The sequence below is a fragment of the Fistularia commersonii genome, chromosome 28, assembly GCF_037954325.1.
Source record: "Fistularia commersonii isolate RoL2024-O1a breed Wild chromosome 28, RoL_Fcom_v1.0, whole genome shotgun sequence".
Lineage (NCBI taxonomy): Eukaryota > Metazoa > Chordata > Actinopteri > Syngnathiformes > Fistulariidae > Fistularia > Fistularia commersonii.
This window is the reverse complement of record NC_141311.1, coordinates 1,375,001-1,396,022: the sequence shown is the minus strand read 5'-3', so window position 1 is coordinate 1,396,022 and position 21,022 is coordinate 1,375,001. Positions and strand designations below refer to the sequence as shown.

General features: G+C 52.0%; 2 protein-coding genes across 3 annotated transcripts in view; one reads left to right on the top strand and one right to left on the bottom strand.

Annotated features, from left to right (window-relative positions):
- Positions 1–2,772: 2,772 nt before the first annotated feature.
- On the top strand, positions 2,773–13,169 carry gprc5ba (G protein-coupled receptor, class C, group 5, member Ba). Of its 2 annotated transcripts, none has more exons than XM_086176191.1 (4): positions 2,773–3,563; positions 8,747–9,778; positions 9,921–10,069; positions 11,244–11,948. In XM_086176191.1, exons 2-4 carry the CDS (start codon positions 8,749–8,751, stop codon positions 11,286–11,288), a joined length of 1,224 nt encoding a protein of 407 aa, XP_086032317.1. In that variant the 5' UTR covers positions 2,773–3,563; positions 8,747–8,748; the 3' UTR covers positions 11,289–11,948. The 2 variants fall into 2 exon arrangements, with proteins under 2 accessions (XP_086032317.1, XP_086032318.1); XM_086176192.1 differs by having other exon boundaries at positions 2,837–3,563; positions 9,921–10,045; positions 11,244–13,169.
- Positions 13,170–16,797: 3,628 nt separating this feature from the next.
- The window catches only part of iqck (IQ motif containing K), a 16,167-nt gene continuing 11,942 nt past the window's right edge, over positions 16,798–21,022 (bottom strand). Inside the window, exon 9 of the mRNA XM_086176190.1 lies at positions 16,798–17,227. Coding sequence (XP_086032316.1) covers positions 17,043–17,227 — 185 coding nt within the window. The 3' untranslated portion in view covers positions 16,798–17,042. The remainder of the gene's footprint in view (positions 17,228–21,022) is intronic.

Below are 21,022 nucleotides of genomic sequence, written 5' to 3'. Positions count from 1 at the left end.
TGAAGATGCTAAATTGTCCAAATGTGTGAATGAAAGGGTGAATATTCCATGTCCACAGTACTAATGAAAAGGTGAATGGGAGTATTTCTCGAGACCAAGCAAAAGCACACGACTGGGTGCCGAGGGAAGAACTCTGGTATTGTATGAGAAAGTCTGGAGTGGCAGAGAAGAATGTGAGACTGGTGCAGGACATGTATGCTTGCTGTGAAACAGCGGTGAAGTGTGCTGTAGGGGTAAAACAGAAGTTTAAGGTGGAGGTAGGACTCCATCAGGGATCAGCTCTGAGCCCCTTCTTGTTGCAGTGGTGATGGACAGGCTGACACATGAGGTTAGACAAGAATCCCCATGGACCATGATGTTTGCAGACAACATTGTGATCTGTAGTGAGAGCAGAGAACAGGTTGAGGAACATCAAGAGAGGTGGAGGTATGCTCTGGAAAGGAGAGGAATGAAAGTTAGTCACAGCAAGACAGAATATATGTGTTTGAATGAGAGGAACCCGGGTGGAACGGTGAGGCTACAGGGAGTGGAGATCAAGAAGCTGGAGGATCTCAAGTACTTAGGCTCAACAGTCCAGAGCGTAGGAGAGTGTGGAGAAGAGGTAAAGAAACTGGTTCAAGCAGGTTGGAATGGGTGGAGAAAAGTGTCAGGGGTACAAAGAGATAGAAGACAGAAGGAAAGGAAAGGTGGAAGAGACAGCGGTTAGATGATCTACAAACACTGACAATGACCGAAAGACAGGAGGCAGAGCTGGAGGTGGCAGAGATGAAGATGTCGAGGTTCTCTTTGGGAGCGACCAGGATGGAGAGGATCAGGAGTGAGTCCATCAGAGGGACATGTTAGATGTTTTGGACAGAAGATCAGACTGAGATGGTTCGGACTAAAAATATTGAAATACTGAATACTGAATGTATTATACTGAAAATATTGGTGGACGGATGCTGGAATTGGAGGTCTGGAGGAAGACCAAGAAGAATGATGGACGTCGTGAGAGAGGAGGATCCAGAGAATAAGGTTAGATGGAGAAGGTGGATTCGCTGTGGAGACCCCTGAAGGGAAAAGCCCAAAGGAGAAGAAGAATGAGTGTATTTATGTTTCTGTAGGACGTGTGAATGAGGGGACGACAAATGAATGAACGAACGTCCTCGGATTGATATCCTGGAGGTAAATTTCAGTGTTTTCTCAGCAAAGACAGGTTTGGTTTGGGGTTTATCCACCTGTGAGACCCCTCGCTTCTTCATCGCCATTGTTTCTATAAACACATGCACGCCTCGCTCGGATATTTTAAACACATCCTGGTGTCTCACAGCTGCACGGACCGTCTGCGAACACACTTTGTGCGAGGAATGCGTGAAGCCACTCACGCCCGCTGTGCACGTGAGCCCCCCCCCCACCCCTTTCCACCCGTGCAGCTGCAAAAATGCTAACACTTTGCAGGAGCAAATGAGAGGGTGAACGCTCGCGCGTCTCCGTGTGATCGACGGGCTCACACACACCTCAAAACACATCAGCTGGGCCTGACCGCGGTCACACACACTCACACACACACATTCTGAATACACTATTAGCCACATCGGAGTGAGGCATTATTGCCGCCGATGTGGAAATGGTTCATTCTGCTCGCTCGCTATTTATCACGGCGGTAATGAGAAGAAGGATCACACTGATGATATATCGACCAAACATTTCTGATATAGTGGGGCGGCCATTAATCTCCTCACCTCCCCAGCCTGACCCCCCCGTTCCTCCCCTCCTCCCTCTTCCCATGCTGTCACTCTCCGGGGGCTGCACCTGTCAGATTAGTCTCACATCCCTCAGCTGCCACTCCATATGATACGCCTCCTTGCCGCCCCGGAGCCCCGGAGCCCCGGCGCCCCCCCTGACCCCCTTCCCTCCACCATAGAAGCCCCAATTTTCATGTATTTATGCACATGTGGGACAGGGAGGCCGGGCGAGATGGGACCGTGGGTTCCCGCTGCAGGATTTGCAGAATGAATGCAAAGAAGCCACCCCTCCCCGAACTCGGTGGATGATCGGGGGTCCTTGCTCTCTGAGTGAAAACAGATTGCATATTTGTCTTTGGCTTCCACCCCTGATTTGACACCGACATTGCTCTGCTCGTCTCTGTCGTGGTGACACTTTTGGCAGCCATTGTGACAACAGACGACACCCATCACCGCGGCCCAGCCGTCACCCGCCGGGCCGCGGGGAGCCCGCGGGGACGGGTGGCCCGGTCTAAGGGGTGGTTTGACCGCTGAACCCCGGGAGATGGACCGGAACAGCTGGGGTGACATGGATTTGACCAGGAGTAACAAGCGGTCGCGTAGCGTCAAGCGCGCAGAATTGCACACCGGAAGCGCGAGTAGCTTCCTTTCAAAATAAAACGTTTTGTTAAGCGGTGCATAAAGGGGTGAGGATTGAAGAATCCGTCCGAGTGAGATAAACTAAATGCCGGGTGCGTGAGACCCGCGGTTTGCCCCTCCGTGCTACCGGTAACACGGCGGTCCGATTGCAGCGGGAGGAAGGAGGGCGGGCTGATCACATATTTTGGGGGAGAAAAAAAAATGAAACGTGTAAAACGCAAAACAAGGGCAGTGTAAGGAAGCAGGCGATGTACGTGAAACCCCTATTATTGCGCATCCGGTTTGACAACGCTGTTTTCTCGCGTCGCTCGCTTTTATTTTGAAACGCCAAACCGGAAATATATTCTCGCCTGCGTGCGTTTACCTTTACACCCGCGTAGAAAAAGCAGTGGGATGAACGCGGGGGGGAGGGGGAGGCGTTCGGGGACTTTAAATGAATAGTGCTGAGGAGGTGCGTGTGCGTGTGCGCGTTCGGTCAGAGGGACGTGTCCGTGCGTGGAAAGGACTTAATAAGGGCGAACCCTGACGGGCCACCGACGAATCGATCGGAGCCGAGCGGGTGAAGAGGACACTCCGGTCCCGTGGAGCTGTCACTTTGTCTTTGCGTGCACGCCGGCGCGTACACACGGCGAGGAATTTATCGTGACGCACGCGTTTTGCGGAGCGCAGTTCGGTGATGCGTCCACGGGTGGCGGGATGCGCACCGGAGAGCAGTGAGCGTCGGGCCGGACGCGGAGCGCAGCGCCGCTGAGGGGAAGGGGGGCGGGCGCCGTGGAAGGCGTGATTTTCCCGCACCGGTGCGGGGACGGGAGGCGATGCGCACGGCCGGACAAAGGATTTGAGGAAGAAGAGGTGGAGGACGAGGTGGAGGAGGAGGAGAACCGTGCGGGAGCTGAGGACGATCCACCGCCGCGCAGTCCCGCACACCCCCGCACACCTCCAGCCGCCGGGGCCCCCCCCGAGGACGAAGGACGCGGGGGCCGAAGCGGCCCGTCCCCCCTTACCGCCCACCACCACCACCACCCTCCCCCTGCGGGGCCAACGGGACGCATCACGCACAAGTTCATGTGGACGCGCACACTCACGCATACATCCACGGGAGCCGCTTTGGAGATGTGACCCCCCTCCTCCTCCTCCTGACAGCTGCGTTCTCCTGAGGTTCTCACGGCTTCCTCTCCTCCTCCTCCTTCTCTGATCGAGGTACGTGCCGTTCGCCACGCGGGGTTCACGCACAAAAGCCTCCACGGTGCGTGTGGTGGAAATCCACGCACACTTATCTGCAAACTTTCATCCTAAAGGCTTTTTTTTTAAACATTTTAAATGTATCCCCGGAGACCGGAGTCGCACATCTCGGGCCGCGCCGATGCAGCAAACGTAGATGTGTGCGTGGCGTGCGTGGCATGCACACGCACACGCACAGATTGATAGCCTCGGCCCTGAGTGGCTTTTAAAACCGCGTTAAATTCAATTGAAAGTAGACTTGTGGGAAATAGAAGAGCTGATTGATGGTGGCATATTTTTTCTCACGGGGGTCGTTTGCCCCCCCCCCCCCCCAACACACACGCACACACACACACGCAAACACACAGACAAACACACACACACACACACACACACACACCTCCCCCCCTCCCCTCACCATTTGAATTGCACAACACACATTATTATTTTAGGAGCGTCAATCATGGCTTCTTTCTTTAGTGTAGGGGTTAGATGTCATTCTTTATTTTTGGAACACACACACACACACACCTCAGTAACAATGGTCTTACCACTGGTCCCTGGAACAAACACACTCTTCTGGAATCCCCCAGGGACCCTCCCATGTGGCCGGCATTGTTCGCAGGTGGTGGTGGTGGTGGTGGTGGGGTCGAGCTGCCAAAAGAAAAAGGGGTGGAAAAAAAAAAAAAAGAAGAGCATTCTCTGAACGTGTGTGTGTTTGCATGGGGCTGCTCCTTAGGTCAGCTAAAAGCAAGGGTGCAAACACACACACACACACACACAGGTCTGGAAAAACAGGAATGGTCCGACTTTAATTCCCTCTGAAGTCCAATTAAGGGTTGGGAATCTGCGAGGAAATGGATGTCGGTTTGAACGTCTGACGCTCTATGGTTAGCATTCCGTCCATGATACATGAGCCTCCCCTGCTCTGGTGTGTGTGTGTGTGTGTGTGTGTGTGTGCGCACGCTCTATCTTCCACCGTTAAACCCCATTAAGCCGAGCACGGCTGTTTATCATCAACCGCCGCTCCTGTGAGTTAGTTAGCCTCCTCTCGAGAAAGGATGACAACACATCTCCTTCGGGCTGCAGCCATATGCGCCCTGTTTAGATTATTGCTCTAGTGCATGAGCGTGCATGTGTTTATGTGAGCGTGTGTGTGTGTTGAAGTGTGTAGATGTCGCACAGTGAGGTGTGTGTGTGTGTGAGTAAGAGTGTAGTTTCGTAGGTTGGGACTTCCCTGCTTCTCCTTTCAGATCAGTATTTATGCTCATGTACGCATACCTACATCCCCCACACACACACACACACACACACACACACACACACACATCGTTTCAGTTCATCCTCCACACATCCTGCTCCTCCTCGTCCCCCTCGCTCGCCCGCTCCTCTGATAACTATGGCCGTCCGACCAAATGTGGACTGCGTGAAGACAGAACCTCCGGTGCTCGGGATGCCTCCGCACGGCAGCGACCGGCGGGTCGGATTGCGCTGATTTATGCGAAGCGGAGGCGGGGAGAAGGCGGGAGATTAAATATTGGCAGCGTTAATTGCCAAGTCAATTAGCATATGGTCTGGCTGTGAGCCCCAGTCACATGGTAATGAGGCCTGATTAGCGGAGCCGCGGCCGTCTGAGGGCGAGACACGTCCTGCACGCCGGCGTCCGAGCGGCCGGTTCCACTTCCCCCTTCCATTCTCTGCTTAGTTTCCCCGAACATCCGATTTCCATCCCTGCAAAGCCCGGTGATATGAATATATGTGCGAACGCACCGGGTGGGGGGGGCGTGTCGTGCATTAACGGGCGCGATGGGCGCCATCTGTGGCCGCTGACATCTGGAGGGTCGGAGATGTCCAGAGGATGATGCAACGCACGTCACGGCCAGTGATGCATGCAACGCAGATAAAAACACAGATTCCAGTGGTGTTTCCCCGCACAGTTACGCCGTTTGTGCGGCAAACGAACCAACCGTAAAGCTTCGTTCAACGACCGGAAGAGAGAATCGACGTTCCGATGTGGGATTTTCAAGGAAATGAATGGACGCTTGTCTCGCGGCGGAAAAAAGACGCTGGGACCGAAGTGCGGCTCCTTAAAGAACGTCCCGCGACGCCGCCGCTCCTGAAGTTGTCCGTCGGAGGCCTTGTTTGGAAGCGCAGATGTATTTTTAATCCCCCCAATAAATCCAGGGAGAAAAGGGCACGCGGGCAGTTAATTTAACACGACCGCTTTCTCAGACGTTACGTAAGCCGTGAACGCATGAGCTGACAGGACACGAAAGGTCTCGGGGAAGGAAGAGCGGATAAAAGCCGGAGGCGCGGTCGTCGCCGTCGCGTCCGTATCACGTGAAAACAGGTGCTTGGGATGAAAAATAAGAACCGAGACAAGCCATCAAAATGCAATAAACCGTCCAATTATCACCGGAGTAATTAGGTGGCGCCTGGATGTGCGCTAGGATAATTACACGACGTGATAATTGCGGGGGCCGGGCGCCAGGCTCCGCCCCCCTGCCCGCTCAGCCCCCGGGCTCATTTCAATGGCCGCATTGTTGCACACTTGCACTGTCGCGGCTTGTGCTCCTGTTGTGTGTCCGCCGCAGCGCTGGAAGGAATGCTCGCCGCGTACTCGCCACAGCTTTGTGTGAGAATGTGCACACACACACACACCGGGGGGGAAAAAAAAAAAAAAAAAAAAGCACTCGCTGCCGGATAGAAGGTTACATTTCCACGCACACGTGGACCCGACGCACGCATTCAGCCCCGATGGCGAGCGGAATGCAAAACAAGATGGACCCCCTCGGTGTCACGGCGCGCCGCTCGGCGCCGATGAAGACGAGGATGATGTCTGAGACGCAGCGGCCGCGCTGCAGAACTGGCGAGAGCTGGATCCTCAACCCCCCCAAACCCCTCGGTTACATAAGATCCAAACATCCACGAGGATGGAGGCGAGGAGGCGGGAAGCGGGAGAACGGGGGCGAAATGGAAGAGTGGCGTTCGGGATCGGAGGAAGGAGGGATGTTTGGGAGAGGAGGGCGAGGCGCCGCTTTCACAGCTCATCTTCAAATGTAGCAGAGGGACGAGACGAGCGCTCGCACACACCCCCAAAAAAATACTCGGCTGAAATGGCTGCTCAGAGGAGTGACAGCCAGTGTGTGTGTGTGTGTGTGTGTGTGTGTGTGTGTTTGACAGCTAACGCTACTCACTTTACAGAAATGGAGGGAAGTAGCTTTGGATGTGTGTTTTTTTTTTTTTTCGTCTTATCTCCTGCAGGCTCTGTACACAGGTGAAGTGTGTGCACGGGCATTTTGTGTTTTTAGCCCGTCGGCGCCACTACGTGTGTGTGTGTGTGTGTGTGTTGTGCACGTGTGTGTAATCCCACTGGCGTCTTTTCTATGCACATCCTTCAGCTTTCACATCACCAGCCTGCCAAGTCACACTCGAAAAGCAGCCAGCGTGGCCCTCTGTGCAAGAGGGTGAGAGGGTGAAGGGGTGAGACGGTGAGGGAGTGATCGGTACAGTGCAGAGAACCCTCACCGGCTTTGCTTCCTGTTGTTTTCGTCTCAGCTGTGGGTTTTTGAAAGGCTCACTGATGAGTGGCTGACAAAGGAAATGAAGGAGGACACAGAAATAGTGTGTGTGTGTGTGTGTGTGTGTGTGTGTGTTGGAGGAGCTGTCGCCTCAGCTCATCGCGGCTGAGCGAGCCAACCTCTTGTCTTCCTTCCCTCTTGCCGGATTCCAGTAACGTGGGGTCGACCCGTCGCCACGGCGATTGGGGGTCAGGCTGGGAAACCTAGCGACGTCAGGAGTCTTTCAAGCGTGTCCGTCTGGTGTAAATCCCGATGCCGACGGGGCTTTCGAGGACCCCTCCTTGCCGATTTACGACCGACCCGAGGCCGGAAAGGGCCGGAAGCGGCGGAGCTTTGCAGCGGGAACGCGAGGAGCCGAGCGCTTCGGTAATGAGGAGGCGTGTGGGATCCGCAAATCTCCCAAGGCCACATGAAAGAGCTCCCGACAAATGAATATGCACGAACCTCCGATTCATATGCATACATGCATATTTCACAGCCTGGCCGCCCTCCGGGGGCGTCGAACAAATAATCATCTCGCAACGAGTCGTAAACAACGGTGTTGCGGCCGGCGGGTCTTTTATTTTTGTCGTAAAAACACGGCGGGGTCACGCCGGGAGCTCCGGGGTCGCCCGTTTTAGCCGCAGGCCGGGAGGACTCGGCCGCGACCTCTGACCCCCGGTGTGTATTTAAGTCTCTCTCTTTCTGACTGCTGGAGGATGCTGTGCGTCGTGTTGGTGTGTGAAGGAGTGTGTGCGCGCGTTTCAAGAAGAAGTGACGTGGCTGGAGACAGGAACCCGACAGGAAACATCAAACGCGCGGCGGCTCCGAGCGTCGGTCGACCTCCCGTGAAACCCGAAGCGTCGGTTGCGTTGACAGCGCTGATCATCCCGGAGAAGACCGCGGCGGCGAGCGTGTATTTTAGTTTCTGTGTGTGTGTGTGTGTGTGTGTGTGCCTGTCTGACAGTTGTTGTGAATAAATAGCGCAGACAGAAGGCGGCATTCATCCTGCACGCCGGAGCGTCGGCGCCCGGAGTATCTTTGTGCGTAAAGTGCTCCATCTAATACTCATCCAGGTTCCCCTTAGATGGCCGATAGCGAGCGGCGCTGCTCGTATCCCGCTCGCCATCTGTGTTACCCATTGACGTGTGACGGCTTCCTGCTCGCCGGACAAGATCGAATGTATTATTAGTGAAGATAAAGCGAGCGCGGCCGGGCTCTGACCTTTCCTCCCGGTAAACGCCCCCCCGCGGCAGCTGTTCTGGGCTTTTCAGGCTCTGTCGCCGCGTTTCGGTCGCGCTAGCCGAGTATTTGTTGTCGGCAGCCCCGAACATAATGTGTCCGTTAAAGCGCTGGAAAGGGGCGGGGCTCGTCGTCGAGGCTCACGGGGACGCGTGCGCGTTTCTGTGTGAAAAGCGGTAATGGTCGCGCGGAACGGCGTCTTTTGTTTCCGCCTCTGAAACGGGCCGCGCTGTCACTCCCCGGCGGATTACAGCGGGTTGACTGACAGCGAAGCTTTGTTCAAACATCTACTAACCGGAATGGCTCACGTTGGTCTGGTTTCTCTCCTCTCCTCTTCGCTTTTTGCCCGTTTCCCGTCAGAGATGGCGTTGCTCCCGGTCTTCCTCGCGGCGCTGCTGACCGCGACTCATCGCGCCGGCGGCCAGGAGCTGGAGGACGGCGAGGCTCTCCCGAGAGGCTGCGGCTGGGGCCTGACGCGACCCTACACCCTCCTCTGCGACCTGGACTCCATATGGGGCGTGGCGGTGGAGTCGGGGGCGGCCGGAGGGTCGCTGGCCGCCATCTTGCTCGCCTTAGTGCTGCTGTGCCGTTTGCATCGCATCAGCGAGGCGGAGAAGCGCAGCGGCGTGGGACCCCTCCTGCTGCTCCTCCTGGGGATCCTCGGCCTGTTCGGCCTGAGTTTCGTTTATCTGATCGAGCAGGACGAGTCGCTGTGTCTGCTCCGCCGGGCCCTCTGGGGCCTCCTCTTCGCCGTGTGCTTCTCCTGCTTGCTGGTGCAGGGCGTCCGCCTGCGCCGGCTGGGCCGCGAACGCCGGAGCCCCGGGGGCTGCGCCCTCACCGGGCTGGCGCTGGGTCTGAGCGCCGTGCAGGGTATCATCGCCGCCGAATGGCTACTGCTGACCGTGCTGCGGGAGGGACAGGCCGCCTGCCAGTACCTGCCGCTGGACTTCGCGCTAGCCTGCAGCTACGTGCTAGCGCTCCTCCTAGCGGCGTTGACTGCCGCCTCCCTGGCCCTGTGCGGGAAAACGCGTCAGTGGCGTTGCAACGCCGTCTGGCTGCTGGTGACCTGCATGCTGTCGCTGCTGCTGTGGGCGGCCTGGGTCGGCTCCTACCTGTTCGGAAACGCCTGGCTGGGCCGCTCCCCGGACTGGAACGACCCGGTGCTCGCCATCGCCTTGGTGGCTCAGGGTTGGCTCCTGCTGATTTTCCACGCCATTCCCGAATCCCACATCTGTCTGAGACCCCCGCCGCAGCCCACCGCCCCGGACTACTTCGACACCTCCCAGAACTCCACGCGGATGCGGGAGACCAGCTTCGACGAAGACATCCCCCTCTCGCACCGGCAGTTCGTGGAGAACCAGGGCTACGGATACAACGACGAGAACACCGCAGGTACGGTAGACGCCGGCGAGTCGGACCAGACGGTCGTCATAACCGGGGGGATGTGGGCCAGACCGGGAGAAATATCGCGGCGAGCGTTTCCTCACGACAGGTGAGTCACGGTGACTAATCCGTCGTCGTCCGTCCGTGGCAGGTTTGAGGAGCGGCGCCGCCGCCGCCGGGCAACACAACAGCAACACGGGCGCGCGACCCAGCGCCCCGTTCCGCAGCAACGTCTACCAGCCCACCGAGATGACCATGATCCTGAATGGGGGAGCGGTGAGTACATCCTCCCAGGCACAGGTACACGCCGCTCTCTCATTTGACCGCCCCGCCAAAGACTGCATGCACATTTGTGCGTCCCGAGACCGCTCATCGTTGCATACGAATGAGGGAAAGGTGTGTGTGTGTGTGCGTAAGACACCCGTGCATGTTCTCACGTGGGCTGTATTTATGCACGCGTGGGATTTGCCGAGACTCCTGAACTCGTAAACACGCCTGTTGTTGTCTGACCGCTGTCGCGTCCGTCCGCGGGACGAGCAACACGGAAGCTACGCGAGCAAATAAAACAAAAAACAAAAATACCCCCTCGCATCTCACAGGAGGTTAAAGTGCTGAAGTGACACTTCAAAACCGCTGCAGTCCGTATTCTTAGAGGCTGAAGCCTGAAATCTTCCCAGCCGTGCTAATTCAGCCGGAAAGGGTGTGTGTGTGTGTGTGTGTGTGTGTGTGTGTCGGGGGGGCTACTCCCCCCTTCCTCTGCGTAATATTTCATTAGGTTGCGCCGGATGTTTCTCTGCGTTTGCATCCATTTGAATAGCAAGCGTGTTTACATGGCATGATTCATATTCAAACGGCGCTCAGAGCACCCAGTTTGTGTTACGGAATTTATCACGCCAATGTGAAGATGGCGGTTTAAAGTCCCCCCGCGGTCGAGCATGCGTGCATGAGTGTGTGTGTGTGTGTGTGTTTTCATGATCCCACGACAGTTTAAAATTGCGGCGTCTTTTCCCGTGCTTGAGGTCGCCATGGAAGCGTCCTGGCTGTAACCATCAGCTGCCAAACGGTAAAAATTCGCAGATATGGACTTCGTAGCCGTGTAAAAACACGCATGCGGCCGTTAAAACTCGGGGAAATGCAAAGTATTTTCCCGCTCTTATATTCCGAGGTTTTAAATGAGGCTGGAACGGCAGCTGGCGCTCGAAGCCTTACATTTACAGCTACACACACACGCAAGCGGCCAGCGCTAGCCTGTAAGCTAACGACGAAGATAGGGCTTCGGATTCAGACACAATAACGACCGCAAGCAAAAGTGTGTGTGTGTGTTTGTGTGTGTGTGTGCATGTGCTTGAACATGCATGCGCGGATGCAGAGCCGCGACCCCGCAGCCAATCGGGGAGTCCTCTGGAAACCCCGGCGATGAGGTGGCGTGACGTCGACCACGCCTGACTCTGCCTCCCTTCTCCTTCCCCGCCAGGTGCCCTCTGCACCCCCGACCTACACGGGGAGGCAGCTGTGGTGAGCGCGGCGCTCCCGAGGAGGAACGCTCCCAAGAACATGACGAGGAGGCCTCGGCGAGGGTGAGGAGAGGACGGAGGGAAACCCGGCGGGTCGGGCGGAACTGAGAACGTTGGGGGGACGGCGTCTGCTTACCGACCCGCGACCTTGACTTTGACCTTGTGCCAATCGACTACTGTATGTGTGTTTGAGGGGAGGAACGCCGGGCGTGGAGGACAGGGCTGAACGCTTCTGCAGCTCAGCCGGCACACACACACACACACACACACACACACACACACACACACACGCGCACACACACTGTAAATGTGACCAGCAAGTAGCAAAACAACAAAAACTCAATCTCAAACTATTTGCTCTCCTGAGACGACAGCACTGTAAACACCCTCCAAACTGTGAAACCCTTCGCTCTCTCTTTCTTCAAGCCTCCCTCTTTCTTCCCGTCGCTCAGGACGCCGTTTCCGCCGCTCCTCAACGACGTTGGCGAGCCGTCGGAAACGTTTCGGCTCTGTCCTCCATCCACCCACGGGTGTGGCTGCAGACAAAGCACACGGGCCAGAGCCCTCTGCAACTCCAGACGCAGTGTGTGTGTGTGTGTGTGTGTGTGTGTGTGTGTGTTTCGTCCCTCCACCTTGATGACCCTCTGCAGACTGTTACCCCCTCCGTCCCTCTCATCCATCGAGATTCTCTCTAGAGAAACACGCCCTCCTCACCCTCACGCCTGCGTGGACGCTAACCGTGACGCCGCCGCCGCCGCCGCCGTCGGATCCGTAGAGCAGCTGCTTCTGATTGGATGGGGAGCGTGTCCAAGAATCTGGGTCAGACCCAGCTGTCGCCGGATCTCAGCCGGACCAGAGGTTCCTCGGTTCCTCCATCCACCTGCGAACTCGCCACAGTGGTGGTTCCGTCTGCTAAATCCCACTCGTCTTTCCCCCAGCCGTCACGCCGGCGAGGCGCAAAGCGGCGGCGGCGGCCGTTCGGATACGCGACATGCGAGCGACAGGACTATTTTTCAGCGCCGCGGGGCTGGAGCGTGGAGATATCCCTGAGCCGCGGACGGATCAGATTTACGGCGCTGGGTAGAAAAGAGGGGGATCAAAAAGAAGCGGCTGCGGCGAAGGGTCGGAGATAGCGACGGTACGATACCCGCCTCCGATCGCGGGGAGGAAACGGCGCCGAGGCGCTTCTGTCCTGGCGTGATACGGCTCGCCGACGCGGAGAAGGTCCGACGTCCCGCCGGAGTCGCGGCTCGGCCCGTCAGCGGCCGGCCTTCGCCCCGGGAACCGGTGTGCCGTTGCTGTACATAGTAGTGGTATTAAGCTTTTGCTCGCTTGTTTACTTTACACTTATCTTTTATTTTATTTTTTAACGTAGTTTGAATTTAGAGTCTGACGTCATACGACACACTGGAAAACTATTTTTATCTTTTTTTTTTTTTTTTTTAACTGGTTTGCTTTGTGTCTTTTTTTTTTTAATTTCAATTAGCGTCTTTAAAAAAAAAAAAAAAATCGTTTGCCAACGCTAGCTAGGCTTTTATTTTCACCCCTTTTGATTCATGTGGAAGGGACGCAGGTGTAACTGTACAGGGGTCGGTAGTTTTCGGGAAAATGACAGCGGACGGGATTTCATGCAGTAAAACATGGACGAACTCTTGAGGGATTACCTTAAAAACCGCAGACAGGGTGGCGGGGGGGGTCAAAGTATCATCACCCTAAAGCAAACGCCAATTTCTTGGCCGCCATCTCGGCGAGGGAGGGGTCGGATGCTTCGTCGCGGCCCAAACTGTGAGCTGTGGCGGCTAAACAGGCAAATATGGCGAGTTAAAGGGTGGGGGGGGGGGGGGGGGGGTCAAACCCTGTGATGCATTCACTCACTGTGGAATACAAAAGAAAAAAATACATTAAAAAAAAATAAAAAATAACGTGACTTTGTAGGTTTTGCACTCGTTCCACTACCTATCCGTGCATGCTCATCACCATTTCTACATGTAAGGCATCTCAATACTAACTATTTATGTGGAGGTCGTGTGACGGCAAACCTTTGTCTCGGTGTTCACGCACTCTGTGCTTCCTGGGAAGTAAAAGCGATCGGTGGCGGGGAGGAGGAGGAGGAGGAGGAAGAGGAGGAGGAGGAGGTCAGAAACGGGGTGATTCCCCAAAAAAGGAACCGAACGCCACCGTCACCGGACTCTAATTATAGCTCCGCTGGTCTGAAGACCGGAGCAGGGGGAGGAGAGCCTTCTGCCTGGAATCATCTCTGTGTTTAAAATCAAATAGGCTGTGGTGATGTTTGCACAAACCTCCCGTGAAGTCCGTGGGACCTCCGTCGCCCCCCCCGGGTCGGACGCGTCTTGGGGCGACGGCGGTTTGCACAGCTGTGACAGTGCGGTGACGCGGCATGCCTGTGTGTACAACTCCATTCCCCCTGGTTAGAACAACAACAACAACAAAAAAAAAAAAAAAAAAAAAGTAAAAATAGTTAACCTCCTTCTGTAACCCATTCAGGAAAAAAAAAAAAGTTCAATAAAAAGTGTCATGTTTAGATACTTTTTCTTTGGGATGTGGATTTTTTTCACACACACACACACACACACACACACACACACACACACACACACACACACACACACACACACACACACACACACACACACGGAGGCTGGAGGGTTGGAATACTAGATATAACTACAGTGGACGCTCACTTTGTGAAAATTAAGTAGAAACGGGATCATTTTAATAGTATTTACAGAAATATTAGGGCTTTACAACTCTTTCTTCGGGTGGTTCAGTATCTTCGATTTCATCCAGATCTTCTGCTCAAGGCGCAGGCTAATATGCTTTACTGGGGTTTCTTTTTTCTTCAGAAACACCCTTATAGGCAGTTGCTGTCTGTTTTTTTTTTGTCTGGTCGAAAATGGTTTTCTAAACTGCAGCGTCCTTGTCCATCAAGTTACAAAAGTTAACCGACCGAATCGTATCGTCGTCGCAATCTTGCGACATATTTTGTCAACGGATCTGACTGGCGGTTTAGTAAGCCGTTCATGATGAATTTTAATTTAATTTTACAATTTTTTATTTTTTTTTTACTGTTTTTTTCTTCTTAGGCTAGAATATGGCTATTTTATCATGAAGAAAAAAAATCAAATACTGCAAAAAAAAAAACAAAACGATAAATCGTGAAAATTGAATTCCAAAAAAAATGTGTCCACTGTATCGCTGTATATTTAAGAGATGTTTATCTCGGTCATCCGGTCATTCATTCAGAATCTGTTTGGGCCAAGCCCGGCTGTGATTGGTCGAGAGGCGGCGTTCGCTCTGGACCGGTGGATCACTGGGATTCACCTGGAGATCCAACCACTCATTCACACGTCTTAAGGAGAAAAAACATTCACAGGTTAATAGGAATCATACATAGGCAGAGGTGGAGCTTGCAGAGATGAAGATGTTGAGGTTCTCTTTGGGAGAGACCAGGACAGAGAGGATCAGGAATGAGTCCATCAGAGGGACGGCACATGATAGATGTTTCTGAGAAGCCACACTGAGATGGTTGGGTCATGGACAGAGGAGGGAGGGTGAATATATTGGTAGACAGTTGCTGGAATTGGAGGTCTAGAGGAAGACCAAAGAGAAGATTTATGGACGTCGTGAGAGAGGACATGAAGTGAGCTGGTGTGAGAGAGGAAGATCCAGAGAACAGGGTCAGATGGAGAAGGTGGATTCGCTGTGGCGACCCCTGAAGGGAAAAGCCCAAAGGAGAAGAAGAATTTGTCACAGGGGTGCAAGACATGTATGACCAAGAAAAAGTGATGATGGTGATGGCTTAAATATGAACACTGCTCATGTGTAAACCATGGTGAAGATCTGGGTAGAAGGTTGCTGACGCTGAAGCTGCCAGGCAGGAGGTCTGGAGGAAGACCAAAGAGAAGATTTATGGACGTCGTGAGAGAGGATATGAAGGTAGTTGGTGTGAGAGAGGAGGATCCAGAGAACAGGGGTAGATGGAGAAGGTGGATTCGCTGCGGAGACCCCTGAAGGGAAAAGTCCAAAGGAGAAGAAGAATTTGTCACAGGGGTGCAAGACATGTATGACCAAGAAAAAGTGATGACGGTGATGGCTTACATAAGAACACTCTGTTTATGTGTAAACCATGGTGAAGATCTGGGTAGAAGGTTGCTGACGCTGGAGCTGCCAGGCAGGAGGTCTGGAGGAAGACCTAAGATTTATGGATGTCGTGAGAGAGGATATAAAGGTAGTTGGTGTGAGAGAGGAGGATCCAGAGAACAGGGTTAGATGGAGAAGGTGGATTCGCTGTGGAGACCCCTGAAGGGAAAAGCCCAAAGGAAAAGAAGACATGGTCTCAGTCCACTGCATCAACACCACCATTCAATCACTCCCGTCCAACTTGGACGGGAGTGATTGAATGGTGGTGTTGACGGTAAAAAGAAGATTCACAGGTCGTGTGCAATCATTCACATATCTGGAACCTCCTGGAACCCTGAGGAACAAAGATTGATCCCCTGTGGAAATCAGACCAATGACCTTCTGGGCGACATCTACCTCACCGAAACAATCGGGGCTTTTTTTCCCCGTTGAAACCTCTTCTTGGGTTTCACCGACGCCCTGGGAACACGTCGAGGTGTCGGATGATGTTCGGCCTCCGGCTCCAGCGCACGATTCTTGCCTCCCCCGCCTCCCTGGAACCGAGCGGGATGTTTTATCTTCAGGCCTCCCGGGCGTCCACGTCCCCGCGGCAGGAGATACACGAGTGCCGCCGGGCCTCGCTGACCAGCAGGGTCGAAAAGAACATCCATCACCGCCGATCCCGTGGAGGAAACAAGAAGTCTCCTCTCAGCTGCGTTCCAGGATGGATGGATGGAGGCTCGGCTGATTTCACCTGCAGGTAGAAGGTGACACTTTAAGCTTTAACTCACAATATTTACACCTTGAAATTCAAAGACCCGTAAGCAGCGACGCGCAAAATGATTTACGCCGACGACAAACCACCAGAGCCGCCGGGTCCGTCGTCCAGCACGTCCTCCGTCCTTCACACCAACGGTACAAAAGCATTTTTAGCAACTCATTTAAACATCTGACAGAAATACCACCTCCATATAAATCTGGAGGATATGTCATTTCATTTACATCTTTTTTTTTTCCCCCCCTTCTGGCCTCAATTTCTGGCTTGAATGGAAACTCAGCCTCCATTTCACGGAGCGATACGTATTGCTGAGGAGAAAGGAAACGACAAGTCCGGGAAACGCTATTGTGTTCCGACGGGCTTTCGGCTGGAGGAAACGTCAAGCTAGTACCGTGTGTGTGTGTGTGTGTGTGTGTGTGTGTGTGTGTGTGAGGGTCCATCCCTGGCAGTATACTATAGAGGCAGTGCTATCTAGTGCTCAGTTTAATTGGTGAGTAATAAAAAAGCAATGAAAGCCACCGGCTAATTAGACAGACGGTGTCGGAGCATAACTCCCCTCCGGGCTGGAAGATGGTTTTTTCCGGTGATTCTGCGAGGTACATTTAAGATAAGATAAGATAAGATAAGATAAGAACAACTTTATTAATCCCGAAGGAAATTGTTGTGCCAGAGTTACAGAAAATATAACAGTAATAAATAATAAAAAGAAAAAGGCAGAATTAGAAATAAAAATAAACTATAAACTATAAAGTGTCTCAGTGAAACTATAAAGTATCTATAAAGTATTTGTTGGAATGAATGCACAAAGACGACCTCTGGTTTCAAGCTTTTTTTTTTTTTTTTACTTCTCGGTCTCGGGAGAATGGCCGCGTGGCCGGGAGGCGGCGGAGAAGCGAGGGGTGAGCCGGTCGTAGGCGTCGGGCGTGAGCCGAGGGGTGGGGGTGTGGACCACGGTGCTCTGGGGCGTCGGGGAAACCACCAGGATGGACACGTCCGCCTCTCCAGGCTGGGGACTCGCCGCAAGATCTAGGAGGGCGGAGATCACATCGAACGGAGATCACAAATAAGCCCATAAAAGTCTCTCTAAAGGCCGCTGGTGCTGAAATACAGCCTGTAAAACACTCCTCTGCAGCAGCAGCGGCACAAAACCTTTTTTTTTTTTGTGCCAGGGATCGGTTTTATGCATGATAAGCGCAGGGGTTCAAATAATAAAAGTTCACAGTATTTAATCTGAATGCAACCATTATAAATACAATTATAAGGTTGGCAGTAAAGAGGCGGCGGAAACAGTTGTTTTTCCAAATAAAGATCCAGAAGATCTAATTTAAAAAACTCATTTGTATCAAGAATTCTCGGTACAAATGAATGTTGCTCTCAGTTCTACTACCTCAGTGGTGGAACAAACTTCCGGAAGCAACAAGACTAGCATCATCTCTCTCAACCTTCAAGAAACAGGTAAAAACTTTGATCTTTCAGGACTTTTTACTGCGCTGATGCTTGAGTTACCCCGGATCAGGTTAGGCACCAAGTTAGGCTATACAGTGTGTGTGTGTGTGTGTGTACGTTTGTGTTCGTCTTTGTAAAAAAAAAAAAAACTCACTAACCCCAGCTTACTGTTCTGTATATTTCCTGTGCATCTTGTATTTGCAAGTGTTATTTGCAGTCCTTATGTCCTCTATTGTAAGTCGCTTTGGTTAAAAGCGTCTGCCAAATGTAATGTAATGTAATGTAATGTAATGAGAATGATTTTCATCGCGGACCGTTACCAAATGATCCGCCGACTGCTGCCGATCCGGGGGTTCAAATAAAAAACTTTGCCCGTTCACGGTATTTAATCTGAATACAACCATTACACTTTATATGATGCAATTACAATCATTTTGCACGATAATATAAATTCCCTATAATGTAGAGTCGGCGGGAGCCCTGGGCTTGTTTCCCACTACTAGATGCTCCAATCTGAAGATGATCAGAGACACTGACGCTCCAATTGTGTTGCGTAAATCCAGTCTACTTCCTGGTTGTCTAGTTTTGGTGGCCGTCACCACGTCATCTTTGGTCTGAATGTGGTGAAGCAGTTGCATCGCTTCATTAGCCGTTCACCGCAAATAATGCACAGCGGGCGCAGAGCTTGTGTATCACAGACCCCTAACTTAGGTCGGAATCTTGGTTTCTTCTTTTAAATGCAGCTTTCTTTTTGCCGGCAGTCTGCGATGCTTCTGCTGTATTATCATTTGCTCATTTCCTCGCGAAAAAAACTCTTTTGGTATTGCCTTTTTTTTTTTTCACAGGCTTGTTTGTGGTAGCTGATGTGTAAAATGGCGCGACACGGTTAAGTGACGGAAACGGTAGTTTTTCAAAGTAAGATCTAGAAAGACAAATGAAAAAAAACTATCATTTGTACCAAGAAAGACCAGGGGGTCAAATTAAACATTTGCCATTTCACAGAATTTAATCTGAATACAACTATTACACTTAGTATGTGGCAATTACAATAACTTTGCACGATAATATCAATTCCCTATAACGTAGAGTCATGAATGCGGGAGCTCAAACAGGAGATTATTTCATTTTTGGAGCTACTTGAGAATTTTCCTGAGCTGAATTTTCCTGAGCTTGTGTATCATCTGTGGCGATGAACCCGTAACTTCGGTAGGAATCTTGATATTCCCTTTTAAATGCAGCTTTCTTCATCATTTCATCATTTGCTCGTTAGTTCTCCGGCGACTTTTCTGACCCTTTTTTTTTCCACGGGCTAGCTTGTGGTAGCTGGCGTGTGAAATAGCACGACGGTTAAGGCGAAGGCGGAAACAATTTTTCAAGACACGATCCGGAAGGTCAAATAAAAAAAATTATTGTACCAAGAAAGACTTTCTTTCCGGACCGGACCGGCTCTGCTCTGCAGGCTCACGCCCTCCAATAAGAATGGGTGGAGAACTTGCCGGAACCAGAACACGCCATCTCTGATACAGCTGCAGGGATTCAACCGCCACCTTTGCGGCTCCTGCTAGTAAGTCGGGAGTTCATTTAAGACATGCTAATATCTGCGGTAGCTTTGAGGTGCGCACACTTCATCCATACCATCTGTGCAGATATGCAGCGACGCGACGGCGACGGCTGTGAATACATTTAACCCGTGAACGTGCACTTCGGAGAGGAGTCTTCCCGATGCGTGCTTTCCGGTGACGGCGGTGGAAAGCGACGCGGTGAACATGTGACGCGTGTTGAGCCGCATTTTGTAATAACGGTGCATTTTGTAATAAACGTCCGAAACGTAATAACTTTTTCATTTCATTTTGTAATAAAGCCGCATTTTGTAATAAATTTTGCCGCATTATGTAGTAAGTTATTACATTTTGAGAAGATTATTACAAAATGCACTTGCAACTTTTTTATTCTCCTTTGAATAGTGTACTGATAGTAATTGCTAAGTACTGCTACTAGGCTAATACAGCGATACTAATAATAGGCCTAGCTTTTACAAATACTTTTAAGTAAAATAAGATACAATTAACAAACTTATGCTTTGGAACTGTTATTACATAATGCACCATGTTATTACATTTCCTAGAAAATAAAAAAGTTGCAAGTGCATTTTGTAAAAATTTTCTCAATATGTAATAACTTACTACATAATGCGGCAAAATTTATTACAAAATGCGTTGGGGCGGTTTATTACAAAATGCGGCTTTATTACAAAATGAAATGAAAAAGTTATTACGTTTCAGACTTTTATTACAAAATGCACTGTTATTACAAAATGCGGCTCAACAGACGCGGCTTCCATCAGGAGCGCTCGACTGATTTATGAGCTGTTGAAACTGCACCTGTCCAATGATATATGAACTTTCCGCCTGGAAGCATCAGCGCTCGTGTGTGTCTGTGTGTGTGTGTGTGTGTGTGTGTGTGAGGGTCACTTTGCTTTTCACTGTACAGCCCCCGCCCCTCCATCTCTGACTAATTGTGATTTCAGACGGGGAAACGTGAAATGGCAGCGTCGGTGTCACATGCTGACCTCCTCTGGACCAAAGTGCGGTGCAGCTGTTGCTGGATCAACTTTAAAAAGTGCGCTGGGAGGGGCTTCCTTAAATAATACCCTCCGCCGCCACCTTCCTCCGCGCTGTCCCAACTGTGGGTCATTTATTTTTGGCGCCGGGATAAATATTTGCTTCATTACATCCGCGACGACGACAACAACGGGCGAATCTCGGTCACGTTCGGCCCGCCGTCCGTCGAGAACCTTCGCCGACGACTTCAGGACAGCGGATTTACAACTTTGCGGTATTTGTGCCTGATTTTCTGAATGTGAAGCCACCGACTCACAGAGTCCCGTGGGTTTTTTTCTCGTCAGCTGCGACACGGCGGTTTTCGCTCATTTCGCCCGTGCGGCGCTGGTGGACTCACACATGCACCTCAAGATCAGATTGTATAACACAGAGCAGGGGTGCGACCCCTCCTAACCTGAGACCCCGGGGTCAGAGGAAGTCTCTGGAAAAAAGTATGCGATGGATGTATTTCAATCTGATGCAAGCACTGTGTATTTATGTGTGTATGTGTGTGTGTGTGTGTGTGTGTGTGTGTGTGTGTGTGTGTGGATAAAGTTCTGTACCTCTCTCAGCTCCAATTTCATGTCAGTCACACTGGACCTGGGCCTGCATTCCCAGCTGCTACAAACACACACACACACACACACACACATCCCTGTTTGTGTGCTATCCTTCACTAGATCTCCATTCATGTATCCTAACTAGTTGCTAACTAACTAGCTTTAACCGACCCTGGTTTGAAACCACTAGGACGACATAACATCCTCCATATATC